This window comes from Eptatretus burgeri, chromosome 13 (assembly GCF_056783735.1).
Source record: "Eptatretus burgeri isolate ZD-2024b chromosome 13, Ebu_testis_v1, whole genome shotgun sequence".
Lineage (NCBI taxonomy): Eukaryota > Metazoa > Chordata > Myxini > Myxiniformes > Myxinidae > Eptatretus > Eptatretus burgeri.
The window spans coordinates 74803293-74820202 of NC_140973.1; the positions used below are offsets into that span (position 1 = coordinate 74803293).

The following is a 16910-nucleotide window of genomic DNA, read 5'->3' on the forward strand; positions in this document are numbered from 1 at the left end:
CTTCTTGAGGGGCATCTTCGCATGAATTGGGACATGTAGAAATGCCTTCAGGCTCTCATGATCAGCTCTTTGGCCCCTCATTCACCTCAGGCTCTATAAAACCTTGTTCACCGGCTACCACCAAAGGTGGTGCTAGTTCTGCCACATGTACATTTTGGAGTTTCAGCGGCATCCACGTTTGCTTCATTATCGTAAGCTTATTGGACAAAGAAGTAATAAAAAAAATGCACTATGTGGACAAAAAGCCTTTTTTATACAAAATCTGAGGACATGGTAAGAGTAAAGACATTGTGGGGGAGGGGGGGAGGTTCAAATGGACACTTTATACTGAGAATTGGACAATGGGGCAGCAGATAGATGCAACAAGCAAGTGAATGGGGAAATGGGAAGGGAGGAAATCTGAAGTAAGAGGGTTATTGAGGGTAGTAAAGATCTCGTATAAAATGAGGGATGACATGAAAAGATAGTGGGTAGGATTGGGGGCCTTTGTACCATGCATCCACAAACAGCAAAAGTAAGTTTCACAGCAGAAATTTTGTGTACACATCAAATTGAGAGACTTGTCCATTGCTTTCAGATTCAGGTTTTGAAAATTACGAGGACTTGATGCTTACATGTCGGGCGAGATCCAATCGAGCCCGATTGCTCTGGACTTCGGCAGCAAACACTTGGTGCTTCAGCCACTTGCCATGGGGGTCACGAACTGTCCCAGTCCCACTGTCCCGTGCAATAAGGAGCTTCTCAGTCACCCATAGGCTGAGCTGGCCAGGAACAGTGTGTGTGTGTGTGTGTGTGTGTGTGTGTGTGTGTGTGTGTGTGTGTGTGTGTGTGTGTGTGTGTGTGTGTGTGTGTGTGTGTGTGTGTGTGTGTGTGTGTGTGTGTGTGTGTGTGTGTGTGTGTGTGTGTGTGTGTGTGTGTGTGTGTTTGATTTCAATAACAGATGGTTGAAACCCAAAATAATCATAAAACACAGAGGGTAGCATTGCTTGGACAGTTTCAAAAATCATGAACGAAGATATTATAAATCACCAGCTAAAAGAAAACTGCACAAGAGCAAAGTTGTCAGCTTAAGTTTTCATCATCAAGATAAAATAATTGAGACAAAGCTTATGCAATTATTTCCAAAGAAAACTTTGAAACTACCGAGTTATTTGCAAACCTCTACTGAGCTAACCAATCACCTGATCTGGAAATGAATTGCTTTGCCTACATCTTGATTTACCATGCAGGAGTTAACCACTAAACTAACAAATAGTTGATAGTGTAACCGTGATCGCACCTCATCACACATCTCCGAGAAGGTTTGTAGCTTTCGATGCTCTCTCAGACGAAGGCAGAGGTCGTCGATAGCATCTGTGAGCTTCTCAATCCTAGAGGAGCATAACCGGGTGAGTGTGCAGCAATTAGTTTTAAACTACGGATACACCGAACCATTTTTGCCTCCAAATTTGTACCTGTACCCACCCCTGACCGACAGCCAGATAAATAATTTGTATGAAATTAATGGCAGGCTTTCCCACTTCACTGCATCCTCATTCAGCATTTTGGCACACTGGTTGAAGTCGCATAACATCAGATGAAGGCCCATTTTCTTTGTATTACAGATGGCCTTCAGATGAGATATTTGGGGAGAACATCTTCTCATTATCAGACACGTGTGGGTTTTTTTTTTTGCCTTCTTCGTTAAAAGCTCTCGTCAGGATTCTGTATAATCTGTAGAGGCCTCATAGAACATGTTCCCCCACGCACTGTTCAGGTATATGATTTAATTGAAAATAAAATAATGACTTTAAAGGTCGTTTAAAAAAATTCTGGAAGTTTAACGCCGTCGATGCAGTCTTATACACCACCTCATTTAACATGTCCAAGTACTGCTAACCTTGGACGTTCTTGGAAGTATTATTAAGACGATTTGTGTTCTACAGTGTTCAAGTGTATACTTAAATTAAAATAAAAGAAATATTGTGAATGTCGTTTAATAAAAATAATTCCAGAAGTTTACCGCCGTTTTATCCAGCGTCTATTACACCAGACTATTTAACACGTTACATTAGTTTTTCGTGCCTGTTGGTTGTGTCCTTTATGACGTCCTTAAAAACAGTAAGTTTCCTGTTTGGAATGATTTTCATTTTTGTTTGACTGCCAGACAGACAGACAGACAGAGGAAAAATATTATCTCACTCCTCTCTAGACATGTACGATCAGGACAAATTCAGAGCCAAGGTACGGTAAAACTACAGGTTCATTTTTCGATTCATGTTCCGATTTGTGTTCAAAATATAACATTCAATTTAAAAACGTTGATCCTCCTTTTTGGACAGATGAATGGACGGACGGACGGACGGACAGAAGTGAACCAACTGCTTAACCATCCGTTTCACTTTGTGCATGCGGGGTATTATCTAAGAGTTTTCGAGGAAGTGGAAACCCAGGCTTTTGAAAAGGGCAGGCCATAACTGTAAGGAAAGACACGAGGAGGTGAAGAATTCCAGAGCTTAGCAGTGAACGGAGATAAATAAACATCATAACGGCCCACCCTTGAGTTTCCAACGGCGACACAATAATCATGTGACGTAGTGGCTTGCTTAGTATTTTGTGGTCCAGCTAGTGGTGGAAGTATACAAGTATCCAGTTCTCGGGAGCAGAAACCAAAGTCATATCTATGGAAAAGGAAAAGAAAGCCCCGACATTACGGCGTAATTCAAGCGGGTCGAGTTTGGAGATCAGATTGGGAGAGTTTCTCTGTTGTATTGCTTTAAACTCGACTCTGTCAAGTAAATATGCAGATCTAGTACCTCCCAGATGCGAAAGAAGTTCTCTACACAAGGACAAATCGATCCTTTATATAATCGAAGCAACTGTTCAGATGAGATTGCTCGACTTGACTGGATGCAGATGTGTTTTTATTTAAACATAATTGTACACCTTTTTTCACTTTTTAAAATTAGTTCTGAGCAGCAGCTCCTTGGACCTTGAAAAACATTAACGCCAAGCATTCACATGAGTCTGTTTGCTGGAACGATATGTAAACTGGTGTGGGCATCGAAATAGTGGAAAAGCTGCAGATTTCAATGCAGATGTAGATATTAAGGAGGATGATATATTTTGATGTGGGTTTTGAGCATAATATTAAGAGAGCTATATTCTCTATTTTACAGGTTCAGAGGTAACTTGTTGTTAAGGCCCGGTCACACCTTGACGTTTTAGCCAACGTATGCCGATTTTTGAATTTTTTTTCTAAAACGCTGGCACACGTTGAATACGTTATGGGTAAGTTTTGATAACATTGAGAGCACGCTGAAAAACACTGCCATACGTCGTTGTACGCTGGCTTTAAACGTTGTACTTTTTGGTTGTCCTCAAATTTTTTCATGCTTGAAATTTCACGACGTATGCCGGCGTATGACTCACACGTTCCGCTACGCTGGCCACAGGTTGTATGCACGGTCTGCGATCGTTGACAGACGTCAACACATGCTACTTGTAAGTTAATCATAAGTTAAGACATGCCGAGGTAATGTTTAGCGCACCCGAAACTTATTTCTAACCTATGATTAACGTGTTGTTGGCACGTTACGCGATGGTTGCCACACATCGACAGACGTTACTTTTAAGTTACTCATAGGCTGAAAGACGTCGGTATAATGGATCGTCCTTGCGTCAGCGTCCACGGCCACGGCCAGGACACTTATTTGCAGCATTCTTCAATCTTTTCTTCGGCATGACGAGGATGTTCACACTTCGATGTCTAGCTTGGCTATGATTCCAATTGTCCATCGGCAGCGTCTATTTAAAATAGTCGAGTTTGAGCGTTTTAACACGTTCAGAAGAAACGCTTCAAATTTCAAAACCCCAGCGTCAAAAAACAAAGGCGAGTGACAGCAATTTAAATCGTTCATTGTAAACAATGAAACTAGCTGAGTGGTACCGTTTAAAAGTCGTTGAGTGTAAAAAAATCCAATTGTTGAGCGCAAGCGTCTACTTTCAATAGTGGAGATGCAGCCATTTAAATCGTTAAATCGTTAAACGCAAGGACGATCCATCATAACCCACACCCTCCCCCTCACACTCACCTACTACTGCCAACATGAACAAACTACTACTAATACTAATACTAATACTGATACTGATACTGATACTGTTACTGCTGACATGGACATCGACTCAAAAAGGAACTCGAAAACACTGTTGGGTTCCCCTTTTATGAACACCATTTTTATATACCAATTCCCAAAACTGCTGGGAACACGTCTTTATATGGCAGTTGTAAGCTAGAAACACGTTCATTTTTTTTTTTTGTCGACCGGAAGACGTCATTGGAATACGTCTACATACGTCGATGTGTGTTGGGACTACGTAAAGAATTGGTTCAAAGCACGTCAAACATAAGTCAGAAATAAGTTTCGCGTAAAAAAGACATTACCGCGACGTGTTTCGACTTATGAGTAGCTTATAAGTAGCGTTTGTGGACGTGTGTAAGCGTCCACATATCGTGTGTACAACCTATCCCCATCGCATGCGGAACGTGTGTCATATGCCGAGTACGTCGTAAAATTTTGAACATGTTTAAAATTTCTTGACGTACTCTACTTACTACGACGTATGATAGCATACTTTAGCGTTGTACTCACGTATACCAAACTTACTCATACCGTATTTGACGTGCCCCAACGTTTTAGACACATTTTTCTTAGGTCGGCATACGCTGGCAAGATCGCCAAGGTGTGACCGCGATGTTGACACTTCCATTTCTACGGCAGTTATGATTCGAATTGTTGTGCATCAGCCTTTTAATAGGCTACGTCACGACATCGTCGGCGATGCGTGCAATGAGCTATGCCTAAGTTAGACTATCGTTGGGCATCGGTTGTGTAGGCCGACAACAGGTTCAGCATTTGTTGGTATAAGTTATCTATAACACAACGAAACGTTCTGTGTCCGTTACCAATGCGTTATACATAAGACCAAGTCGCTATGAATACGTCCGAATCTTTAAAAAAAACATCAAAAGTTCAACGTAAGCCAGCGTTTTACATACATTTTAATACGTTGCCATCGCTGGCTAAAACGTCAAGGTGTGACCGGGCCTTTACCTCCGCCACTGAAGGTGGATGGTGGTTATATTTTCACCCTTGTCTGTCTGTTTGTGAGCATGATATCTCAAAAGATTGTGTCCGGATTCGGAGGAAATTGGGTGGACAGGTTGGGTGTGTGATAAGGACGAATCGATTGAATTTTGGTGACGATCCAAAGCCGGATCAGGATAATGGAATTTTTCAAGTGATTCTTTACCATTGAGAGATGGAGCTGAAAACGATATGCAGCACAATAACTCAAAACGTTGATGGACTAGGTCGAAACTTTGTGGACAGGTTAGTGGTGTGACAAGGACCAAGTAATTCGATTTCGGTGGTGATCCGGATCTGGATCCAAGCATTTTTGAAGTGATTCTTAACCATGGAATGATCTGGCCAAACTGATACGTAGCATGATATCTAACAAGCGCCAAATGAGCTAACATCCTCGTCCTCTTAATGATGACGTCATAAAAACGAATATGACGTCATTGTGATGTATCAGGTTTGCGATAAATTATCTGTGCCAATGCCCGGCTTGATTCCCACAAACAAAATTCAAACAGCTTGCCTAGTTTCGGAGATAATGGTATAGGCGATTTCCATTAGCGGCAATATTATGACGTCAACTTTTTTTCTCGGACGAATTTCCAAAATCGGAAATGGTTACTACTATGCATGCGCGTGGGCTTTCTGCATATACATGGCAAGTTTCACGAAGATTCGATGAAAACTCTGGGTTGTGAAACAAAAAAGTCAAAAAATAGGAATGACGTCATAAAATTGATATGACGTCATAGTGATGTATCATATGTGCGATAATTCATCTCTACTAATGCCCTGTTCGATTCCCGCAAACAGAATTCAAAAAGCTTGCCTAGTTTCGGAGATAATTTTTTAGGCGATTTCCATTCGCGGAGATATTTTGACGTCATAGCTTTTTTTTTCTCAGAGGAATTTTCAAAATCGGAGATGGTTACTGTCTGCGCAGGGTATTTTTACATATATATGCCAAGTTTCAGGAAGTTTCGATGAAAACTGTAGGCTGTGAAACAAAAAAGTCTACAAGAAGAGGATGAAGAACAACAACATGAGTAAGACTTAGAGATCCTCCATGAGGATCTAAAAACGCTGTGGATAGATTATGACAAAACTTGGTGGATGAGTTGGGTAGGTGACAATAACAAGCCAATTATATTGTGGTTAAGATCTGGATACAGATCCGGCCTATCAGTGGGATACAAAATGTAAATTATTCAGTCTGGTGGAGGGATGCGCTCGACCGAGTGCCATTCTAGTTTCAAGATGTAATTCGATTGGGTAGAAGAAAGGAGTGGAGTGGGGTTTGTAGTCAAATGTTAACATTCATCCGATGAAATTGAACTACTTCTCAGCAGCAGTTGGCCATCATGGTTGTACATGTGACCAGAAGTGGGCAAGTTGCTATGATGGTGTGATGCAGTGAACCTACAGATATGAAGTGAAGTGCAGATATTCCATATTTGGCAGTTCCTCCTCCTAAAGTGCTCACACATACAGCCAATTATGAAGCAAGTGATTGCAAACTCACCTTTGCTGCAGCTTCTGCACATTGTTCTGCACCTGCTGCTCATATGGGCCGCTTTGTGCATTCAGGGCCTGCTTGCTCGTGGCTAACAGATGCAGCCGCTCACGTCCACTAGCCATCTTGTCACGGAGATCGATGGCTCGCCGCAAAGCCATTTCCACCCCTTGCAACCCGCCTGCAGGAGGCTCTGCTTGGGACAGAGCTATCTCCTGCAATAGCAAGGAAAGCGATAGCTCCAAATGTAACATTAGAGGAAGAATTCAGTGATGTGCTATATCATTATATATCAGTTACCTTTATCATTCTAATTAGAGCATTTTGGTTCAGTGAGTGCAAAATTATCTTGGCTTTTGATGAACTCATCCTTTATTATTCAAAGTGTTTAGTACAATGTCTGTGTTTTTTTTAGGATAATCCATTATAATGATGCAATTTTTTTTTGATAATTATCTCTGAAGCCCAAGTCCATATCATCACTGAAATGTATATTTCAGCGGAACTAGTTTGTCATTCCTATCGAAATATATAATTGATGTTGCTGAGATCCTAAGTATATAACAATGTGTTGGTTTGTCCATTGTCCGAGACAATGGGTTACCAGAAAGCATCTGAAAATGCAAAGCCTGTCCGCTTTGAATTCAGACTTCTTCGTCTTCCGTATGCTAAATGGTACCAAAAGGTCAACATAGGCCCAAGGTCAACAACTACGGTGGTATTTCTAAAATCCTCAATTTTCATCCGATTGACCTGAAATTTGAAGAGGATTTGCATTTCAATTCACTGAATTGAACCAGCCAATTATTTTTGAGGTCATCGGCCAAAAGATCAACAAAAGCCAAATTTCTAAAATTGTCAATTTTCATCCGATTGACTTGGAATTCGAAGAGGAGTTGCACATTTGGTCAATGAATTCAACCACCAATTATTGTTGAGGTCAAATTTGTTTTATGGATATTGCAAGTATCGTGCTCTGCATGATGTTTTTTCTTGTTTGTTTGTCTGTCTGTGAGCAGGATATCTCAAAAAGTTATGGACGGATTCAAATGAAACTTGGTGGAGAGGTTGGGTGTGTGACAAGGACAATTGATTCTATTTTGTTGAAAATCCGAATCTGGATCTGAGAATTCGTTCACTTTTTTAAGTGATTTTTTTCACCGTTGAATGATGGGGCCAAAATGATAAATAATATGGTATTTCAAAAAGTTGTGGACGGATTATGACAAAACTATGTGAATGAGTTGGTTAGGTGACAATAAGAAGCTGATAAAATTTTGGTTCAGGTCCGGATGCAGATCCGGCCTATCAGTGAGACACAAAACGTAAACTGTTCATTATTGCAGAGGTATTTGCTCTACGCAGTGCCGTTATAGTTTTATGAAAGTATCAAAGCTTCCCTGAATCTGATCACCCTCTCTGATAACTCAGGCAGAGATAGGGTGATCAGATTCAGGTAAGCCTTACCTGAATCAGATTACATTATCTCCAAGCTCCATGTCATCTGCAAATTTGGAAAGCTGACTCTTAACTTCAATGTTTCAATCATTGTTATAAAATATGACTAACAGCCAAAAGAAGAATAGACATTATCAAAGCTATTCGTCTTGCGCTCGTCATGAGCCACGTCGCCAAGTAGTCTGAACTTGGTTTCATCATTCAGAACATCACAGAACCTGTATGCTGTGCAGAATCAGCTGTATAGTGTTAACGCTGCCTCTTTAGATATATGATTTATCTCCCTGTGACTATATCCCAAAACCCTAATATCACTACTGCTGACATGAATATACATGTAAACCTCAAATGATCTGGAGTAGTCGTTTTTAACAAGTGTAATTATGTGGAAAAGATGCACAATGTTCTGTATGATGTAACCAAGTTAAAACTACTCGGTGACATAGCTCATTGCGATTCCACATCACTTGAACGCAAATGACAAACGCATTTATTACAACTGTGCAAACGCAAAGATCGCTGTTCCTTGGCACTCTCAAACCACCCTCGATTTCAGAATCGGTCTTTGTGGAACTCATGAATGCGGCAACACGAGTCGTGGAATTCATTCTCAACGACATGTTGCACAATTGGATGGAGTAGTGATGGGATCACTATTAGTGCTATTTTTCTGTTTTGTGCGACTAAACGTATATTTAATTTATTAATTTCTGAATAATGACACTCCAATAACCGATCTATCAGATATCCCACTGCTTACAACCTCCCAGCCAAACATCCTCCCATCCACAACCACTCTTTGCTTCCTTTCACAAAACCAGTTTCCAATCCAGTTACCTACCCGTACAACCACTCTATGGGCCTTCACCTTGGCTAACAGCTTTCGATTTGGTACCTTATCAAATGCCTTCTGAAAGTCTAGAAATACTGCATCCCTGAACTTCCCTTCTCCATCCAATCAGCAACTGCATCATACAACTCCAATAAATTTATTTCACATTATCTTCCTTTCGTAATTCCATGCTAACTGCTTTTAATTAGTTTAAATTTATCTAGTTACCCATATGATCCATACTAACATCTTCCCCTAAACCAAAGCCAACTTAACACGTCTATTGTTCTCCAATTCTTGTCTCGATCCTTTCTTAAGTGACAGTTACATTTGCTCCTCTCCATTCCGGAATGTCTGCTGACTCTAACAAGCTGTTAAAAATATCCGCAAACATCACAGTGATAGCCTAGTGTTGGCTTAGTGGTTAGGGTGGTGGCTTGGGATTCTCGGGTCCTGAGTTTGATCCCTGTCAGCTGCTGAATTAACACTAGAGGGTTAACTCAGCCTGTCATCCTTCCGAGGTCGGTGAAATGAGCATGAGTGTACTGGTAATAGGGGCACAGCATCAGCGGCATATCTGTTCCCCGAACTAATGATGCAACCAGCAGCCAAAAGGCTGTACACGATCGGTAACATCACAGTGATCTGCTCTGCCACCTCCCTCAATACTCTGAGATGCATATTATCTGGCCATGGAGCTTTTTTTTCTCTGCTTTTTTAGAATGTCCTTGTAATTCATGTTAACGTACAGTGATGTCTCATGTCTGTGTCCTGAATGTCATATGTGTACAAGCTCCGACATGAGGAATAGCCAGTGTTTTTAATTTTAAAAGATTAAAATAAACAAAGCAATTTCATTGTGGAACGAATAATTACCATTTTTAAAATAGGCAATGTCAGGGATTTATCTTGGTAGTCATACCTGCTTATCAAGCCAGGCATCCAGCTTAGCCACATCGCGCAGGAATAGGAGATAGGACTCTGCTGAGACAAGGGTTGATTTTCTGGTCTTCCAAAGCTTGGAAAGTTCTTCAAAACTGCTTTCTGTTTTATCCAAATTCTTCAAAAACTCCTTGTTTGTTTCAGAATCTTTGTCTGAGTCTCCTTGTGTCCCTTCGTTGTTGTGTACTTCAGCAGTAGCCTGCTCTCGCAACTGTTCAAACTCAGTCTTTCGCCAGCCGAGCTCCACTGCCAATGCCTCGTGTTGCTCCAGCCAGGCCTTGGCTTGCATAACATTATCTGGTACTTCACTGCATGCCACTGCAGCTGCTGTGCGGCCTAGCCAAGTTTCTAGGCTACAAAGATCCGTTTCTAAAAAATGCTGCCGCCGTACTTTGCTCAATAAGCAGGCACGAGCTTGCAACGCTGTAGATAGCTCAGACCAGGCCTCCACAGCTGAAGACAGAGGTCTCATGATGGCGTCTGCACGCTGAGGTCTAGCAGCAGTCAGCTCTGGAGCTTGGTTTTTCAGTTGACCTAGGCGTACTTCCACTGCCTCGGCCGAGCACTCCACACAAGCCAGATGGCGTTCCGGACCTGAGAGTCCAATGGCTGGCCAGCTTGGAGGCTACATGGAGAGTTACACAGTGAGAGACAGAGTAATATTATTCGTAATGGATATACTCAAACAGCAAAGTATTGTGAGTAAGGATTCCCTTAAAATCTCACCATGGAGTCTTGCAGCAGCCGAGCATTTTCACGAATCCATGTCTCTGTTTCCATGCACTCAACTACATATCCCTGCACGGCCAGCTCTGCCTCAAGGTCTGCCCGGCATGTTGACACCAGTTCCTGCAGCTGCTTCCACCTATAAATGATCCACATACATTTCCAAAGATTAATTAATCTGGAACAAATTATCATTCCATAAAAGCCCTGTCACACCTTGACGATTTAGCCAGCGTATGCCGATTTATGAAAAAAAATTGTCTAAAACGCTGGTACATGTCGAATATGTTATGGGTACGTTTTGTATACGTTAAGAGCACACTGAAAAACACTGCCATACGTCGTAGTACGTTGGCTTTAAACGTTGTACTTTTGGGTTTTCCTCAAATTTTTTCATGTTTGAAATTTTATGACGTATGCCGGCTTATGACTCACACGTTCCGCTACGCTGGCCATAAGTTGTAGGCACGTTATGCGATCGTTGACACACGTCGAAACACGTTACTTGTAAGTTACTCATAAGTCGAAACACATCGAGGTAATGTTTAGCATACCCAAAACTTATTTCTAACCTATGAGTAACGTTTTGCAAGCACGCTACACGAACGTTGTTCACACTTTGCAACACGTTACTTGAAAGTACTACTACCAACATCGACATCACTAAATTCTCTCGAACTACTACTACTACTACTATCAGCGACATCACTAAATTCTCTCGAACTACTGCTGCTGCTACTACTACTACTACTACTACTACTACTACTACTACTACTACTACTAACATCGACATCACTAAATTCTCTCGAACTGCTACTGCTACTGCTACTGACATCGACATTTCCTCACCATGGAGTCTGGAACACTGACGGGTTCCTCTTGTGAAGCCCATTTGTATATACCAATTCCCCTAAACGCTGCCAATACGCCATTATACGGTTGCTGTAAGTTAGAAACACGTTCAGTAAGTTCTGTGGTCGTCCGGAAGACGTCAATCAAATTTGTCTACATACGCCAATGTGCGTTTGAGATACGTTACACATAGGTTCAAAACACGCTACTCAGGTTCAAAGCACGCTACGAATAGGTTCAAAGAACGTTACTCGTAGGTTAAAAATTAAGTTTCGGGTATGCTAAACATTACCTCGACGTGTTTCGACTTATGAATAACTTACAGGTAACGTGTGGCCGACGTGTTTAAATGACCGCAGAGCGTGCCGAGAACTTATGCCAGCGTATGCGGAACTTGTGAGCCATACGTCGAGTACGTCGTAAAATTTTCAGCATGCTTGAAATTTCACGACGTACTAGACGTACCACGTAATATGCCAGCGTACTTCATTGTTTTTCAGCGTGCTCCTAACGTATACACAACTTACCCATACTGTATTCGACGTGTCCCAGCGTTTTAGACACATTTTTCATAGGTCAGCATACGCTGGTTAAATCGTCAATGTGTGACTGCGATGTAGACACTTCCAATTTTCAGGCGGTTATGATTTAAATCAGCGTGCAGCAGGTTTTTAACAGAGAACGCCACGAGTTCGTCGGCGATACGTGCAGCGCGCTATGACTAAGTTAAACTATCGTTGGGCATAGGTTGTGAACGCCGACAACAGGCTAAGCATTCGTTGGTATAAGTTATCTTTAACACAACGAAACGTTCTGTGCCCGTTACCAATACGTTATGCATACGACCAACACGTTATGAATACGACCAAAACTTTTAAAAAAAAAAAACCTCAAAACTTCAGCGTACGCCAACGTTTTACGTGCATTTTTATACGTTGCCATTGCTGGCTAAATCGTCAAGGTGTGACAGGGCCCTAAGATACAGCCTTGGAAAAGCATGAACCTGATGTAGTATTTGGTTTGTGTATGTCGTTATTAATTTATCATACAATATTATCAACTTTTACAACCTGAAGTTGAGGTGCTCTTTGGTTTCCCAGATGGTCTTCTCGTTGGGGTGGCCCTCCTCGATGAGTTTCTGTGCATCTTTATGTACAGCCCAAACTCGAGTTCCATGATTAGCCATCTCTTGGTCAAGGCTTTCAAATCTATCCAATAAAAAAAAACATTGAAACATAGACGGAGTGAAGAAGCAAGAAAATACTTCTTCAACTGTAAACTAACTGTTATTTGCTGAAGTTAATGGCTCTTTTAATGAGAATAGTCCTTTCATGCGATGTCATATTATCTTTAATGTGTTATTGTTATAATGAAATGTGTTAATTTACAAAAGCTTTGGATCGACAGTAAACTTTACAAAAACATCATTGTGGACTTAGAAGAGGGTGTGGAGGAAGCTTTCCATCAGTCCTTTAAATACTGGAGCCACACCTCTGTTGCAGCACTTCCAATTCTTCCAGGCGCTGAGGCAGGTTCAATGCCTCCAACCAAGCCTTCTTCTCATCAATCCAGCTCTCGCAGGATGTCGCTTCTCCCAGGAACCTGTGAAGAGCTGCGGCTTCCCTAAGGTGGCGGCCACGTCGCTCTGCTCGTTCCCCAAGCTCACCCAGCATGACCCGTAACCGGACTACACGGGTCTCTGCCTCCTCTGGCAACTCCAATGCTTGCCGTTGCAGGCTCTCTAGTGTGGCGGCATGTCCGGCTGCTTCGGCGCAGAGGGCAGCATGCTGCCGTGCCATTGCGCGGGCAGCAGCTTCATCTGGGCAAGTTGGTTCAGTTGATGAGACAAGTAAAGCATCAGAAAGCCAGGCATGCAGCTCATCGGCATCGGCATGAAATTGCAGCAGAGCAGCTGCTGATTCGAGCCGATGGCGTCGCTGTGCAACAAAGGCCTCCAGCTGTTCCCAGGCAGTCCGTAAAGCATCAGCCCTTGTCAGAATGAGATCAGACACCGTAGCTAAGGGAATTTCTGTGGTTGGTGATTGCATTTCTTCATCCTCTTCAATGTCAAAGTCACAGGAAACGTTGCCATTTTTTCTTACAGAAACGTGTTCTTCTTCCCACTGAACACCATTTGTTTTTGGCCCTTCATGATTTTCCTCAAATATCAGCTTGTCTGACATATTCACAGGCATTTTGTTCACTGAAGTGTGATTTTCTTTATTAATAAGGTTTTTATCACTATCATTTGGATGACTGCTTCTTACTGAAGCCTTGATAGTTTTACTGGTTAATTTCTGAGCTTCATTTAACGCTTGCTCAGCTCTTAGTCGCTGGCCTGCCATTTCTGCCTCCAAGGCTTGCTGCTGCCTCAGTTGTCGCAGGACGGCAGCCAGATCTCGTCCAGTTTCGTCTTTCAGCACTCGCTGTTTTTCCTGCACCCAAGCTTCCTCTTCAGTGAGCTCTGCCACCAAGGCCCATCGACGACGTAATGCGGCGAGGCGAGCTCGCCTGGCGGCAGCCAACGTGCCGAGTTCAGCAAAGCTAGTTTCCAGAAGCGCAACTCGTTCTTTGACAATTGTAGGGTCACATGGCTGGAAGGCTGTTGGATAACAGGGAAAAGTAAAAGAATCATATGTACATTCTGTGCCTGTCTGTCTGTCCCTGTGTCTGTCCGTTCAGGGCAGAACTTTAAAATCAAATTGCCGCCATTTTGTTCGCTCCGTTATATGCCTCATGGCCTCTGGTGTACAAGAATCATGGCAAGTTGCCTGTGTCGGTGCTGCGATTAAGTGAGTGGGTCTACATGTGGATATTTGAAGAGACGTGTTTTTCTTGAGAAGAATAATGTAAGTGGCATGTGTTGTGGTCTCTCGGGTTTTGATTTTATCAATGTTTAAAAATTTTGAGTGATTTGAGACCTCAAGGCCATGTCGGTCACGACGGTTTTTTCACGAATAAATGTGTCTAAATTATTTATTTTTTTCAACCAATTATGCATTTCATTACATGTCTGACAGTCTCTGTTCGTCAGGTCAGGTTCGATCTGTGACCTGCTACAGGTACCATGTAAACCTGTACTAACCTGTTCCATGGTCGGGTTGTCGGCGACTAAACCGTCTCCCCCACCAGGTTTTCTGGTGAGGAGGGTGTTTGGATATGGACACCCAGCAGGATTAAAAACAAAACCTGTCAAAGGGCGGAGGAGCTCCTTGTGAGCCAACGGCCATCCATATCTAGTGCCCAACTGTGTCTGCGGACGTCCTCCTGCAGTTGGGTTACTTCTTATTAGGAGGTTGGTGGCAGGATTTGCACTCCAGCCACCGTAAAACGCTTCATTCCGCAAAACGCAAAAACGCAAAAAAATCTGAAAACCCACTCCGTGGGAGTACCTCCTGTGCAGCTTCCCTTCGCAGGGCAGCTCACCGGATGACAGGATTGGGGCAAAGCCTTCGGGACCCCCAATCTTTGATAGGAGGGAAACCACGGGGTAACATCCCTGGGTCAGATTGCGGGAGAGTGTGTCGGAGTGGTGCTGAGGTGTCGTCCACCAGACGGCGGTCTCCTTGGGTTAACCTGAGGCGGTCCCTTCGGGTGGGTGCCTGGAATGTCCTATCCCTAAGAGAGGATGATCACCTGTCTCTGTTATCATCTGAGCTCAATCGTTTGGACATCGGGATTGCAGCTCTCTCTGAGGTTCGGAGACCGGATTGCGGCGAGATAATGGTGGGTGGTTACACCTACTATTGGTCTGGTCGCTCTGATGGTTACCATACCCAAGGAGTTGCTGTAGCTGTGTCCAATAAGCTGACCCCAATGATAATTGAGGTAACACCGGTCAACGAGCGTATTATGAGATTAAGGATTCGTCACTCCTTAGGTGTCATTTCCCTGGTCTCTATTTATGCTCCGACTGAGGCGAGTGATCTTACCGTGAAGGACACATTCTACGCCACACTCGAGTCTGTGGTTGATCAGTGCCCCAGACGAGATACACTTCTAGTCTTGGGGGATTTCAATGCATCGACTGGAACTGATAGGGATGGTTATGAGGTGTGTGTTGGTCCCCATGGGTCAGGAACTATGAACCAGAATGGCACTAAGTTCCTTGACTTTGCAAGAAGTCATGGACTTAGGGTGGCTGGTTCATGGTTTCAGCGCCCGCAAGCTCATCGCTGGACTTGGTATTCCAACGCTGGCGGTGTGGCAAAGGAGATTGACCATGTCCTCATTGACGGTCGTTGGAGGATGATCCAGAACTGCAGGGTCTACCGGAGTGCTCAGTTCCTCAATACTGACCACAGGCTTGTTGTAGCAACTCTAAAGCTGCACCTTAAATCCTGGAGAATGGTACCATCCCAGCCTAGGCTGGATGTTGCCAAGCTCAGGGATGAGAGAGTAGCTGAGGAGTTTGCGAACAGGCTGAGTGGACACTTGGGGGGTCTGGGTGCTTTGGGGGGTCCTGAAGAGTTGTGGAGCACCTTCAAGACCACCGTCCTTGATGCTGCCGGTGGATGCCTTGGAGTTCACCGCAGGGCAAAGAAGAATTTTGTCTCTCAAGGGACACTGGATACCATTGACCAGAGTCGCAGGGCCAGGCTGAATGGCAGAGCTGAGCTGTTCAGGGAGCTGAGGCGTAAAACTGTACGTGCACTGAGGGTGGACAAGGAGGCCTATGTGCGAGGAATCTGTGAGGGGGTAGAGCATCACCTGTGGACAGGTGATTCTCGTCCCGCTTACAGGGGAATTCGCGCATTACGTTCATCCAAGCCCATCCCTCGGAGCACTGCAGTTCGAGCAGAGAGTGGTAGGCTCTTGACAGAGGAGTCTGAAGTGAAGGCCCGCTGGGCCGGTTACTTTGAGCGGTTGTACCAGGCTGATCCCCCAGCTGTCGAGTTGGACGTCAAGGGTGTTACAATCCCTGTTGCTGACCCTCGAATCAACTGTGGTCCACCATCGCTTGTGGAAACACGGGCTGCGGTGAACCAGTTGAAACGGGGCAAAGCTCCAGGGATCTGTGGCATCCATGCCGAACTTCTCAAGGCTGGTGGAAATGCTGCACTCGCGTCGTTGCATGCAGTTTTGTGCTCTGCCTGGAACACAGGCATCATCCCAACTGACTGGAAGAGGGGCCTTGTTGTCCCTCTCTGGAAAGGGAAGGGTGATCGCCAAGACTGCAACAACTACCGAGGGGTGACGCTGCTCTCAGTGCCGGGCAAGGTCTTTGCTCGGATAATTCTTGATAGGGTTCGCCACCATCTGCTTGAGCACCAGCGTCCAGAGCAGTCAGGCTTTACACCAAAGAGGTCAACGATTGACCGTATCCTTGCACTTCGTGTCCTCACCGAACGCAGACGAGAGTTTCGGCAGGGGCTGCTTGCAGCCTATGTTGATCTCTGTAAAGCGTTCGATTCAGTGAATCGGGATGTCCTCTGGAGGATTCTTGGTCTTCGTGGGGTGCCAC

At 43.8% G+C, this 16910-nt stretch overlaps 1 protein-coding gene across 1 annotated transcript in view; it reads right to left on the reverse strand.

Annotated features, from left to right (window-relative positions):
- LOC147014799 (spectrin beta chain, non-erythrocytic 1-like) overlaps positions 1-16910 on the reverse strand; it is a 116195-nt gene that overhangs the window by 49235 nt on the left and 50050 nt on the right. Inside the window, exons 13-19 of the mRNA XM_085853084.1 lie at positions 12938-14048; positions 12517-12654; positions 10595-10733; positions 9849-10493; positions 6646-6851; positions 1280-1370; positions 615-761 (exon numbers count right to left, since the gene is read on the reverse strand). Coding sequence (XP_085709210.1) covers positions 615-761; positions 1280-1370; positions 6646-6851; positions 9849-10493; positions 10595-10733; positions 12517-12654; positions 12938-14048 — 2477 coding nt within the window. The remainder of the gene's footprint in view (positions 1-614; positions 762-1279; positions 1371-6645; positions 6852-9848; positions 10494-10594; positions 10734-12516; positions 12655-12937; positions 14049-16910) is intronic.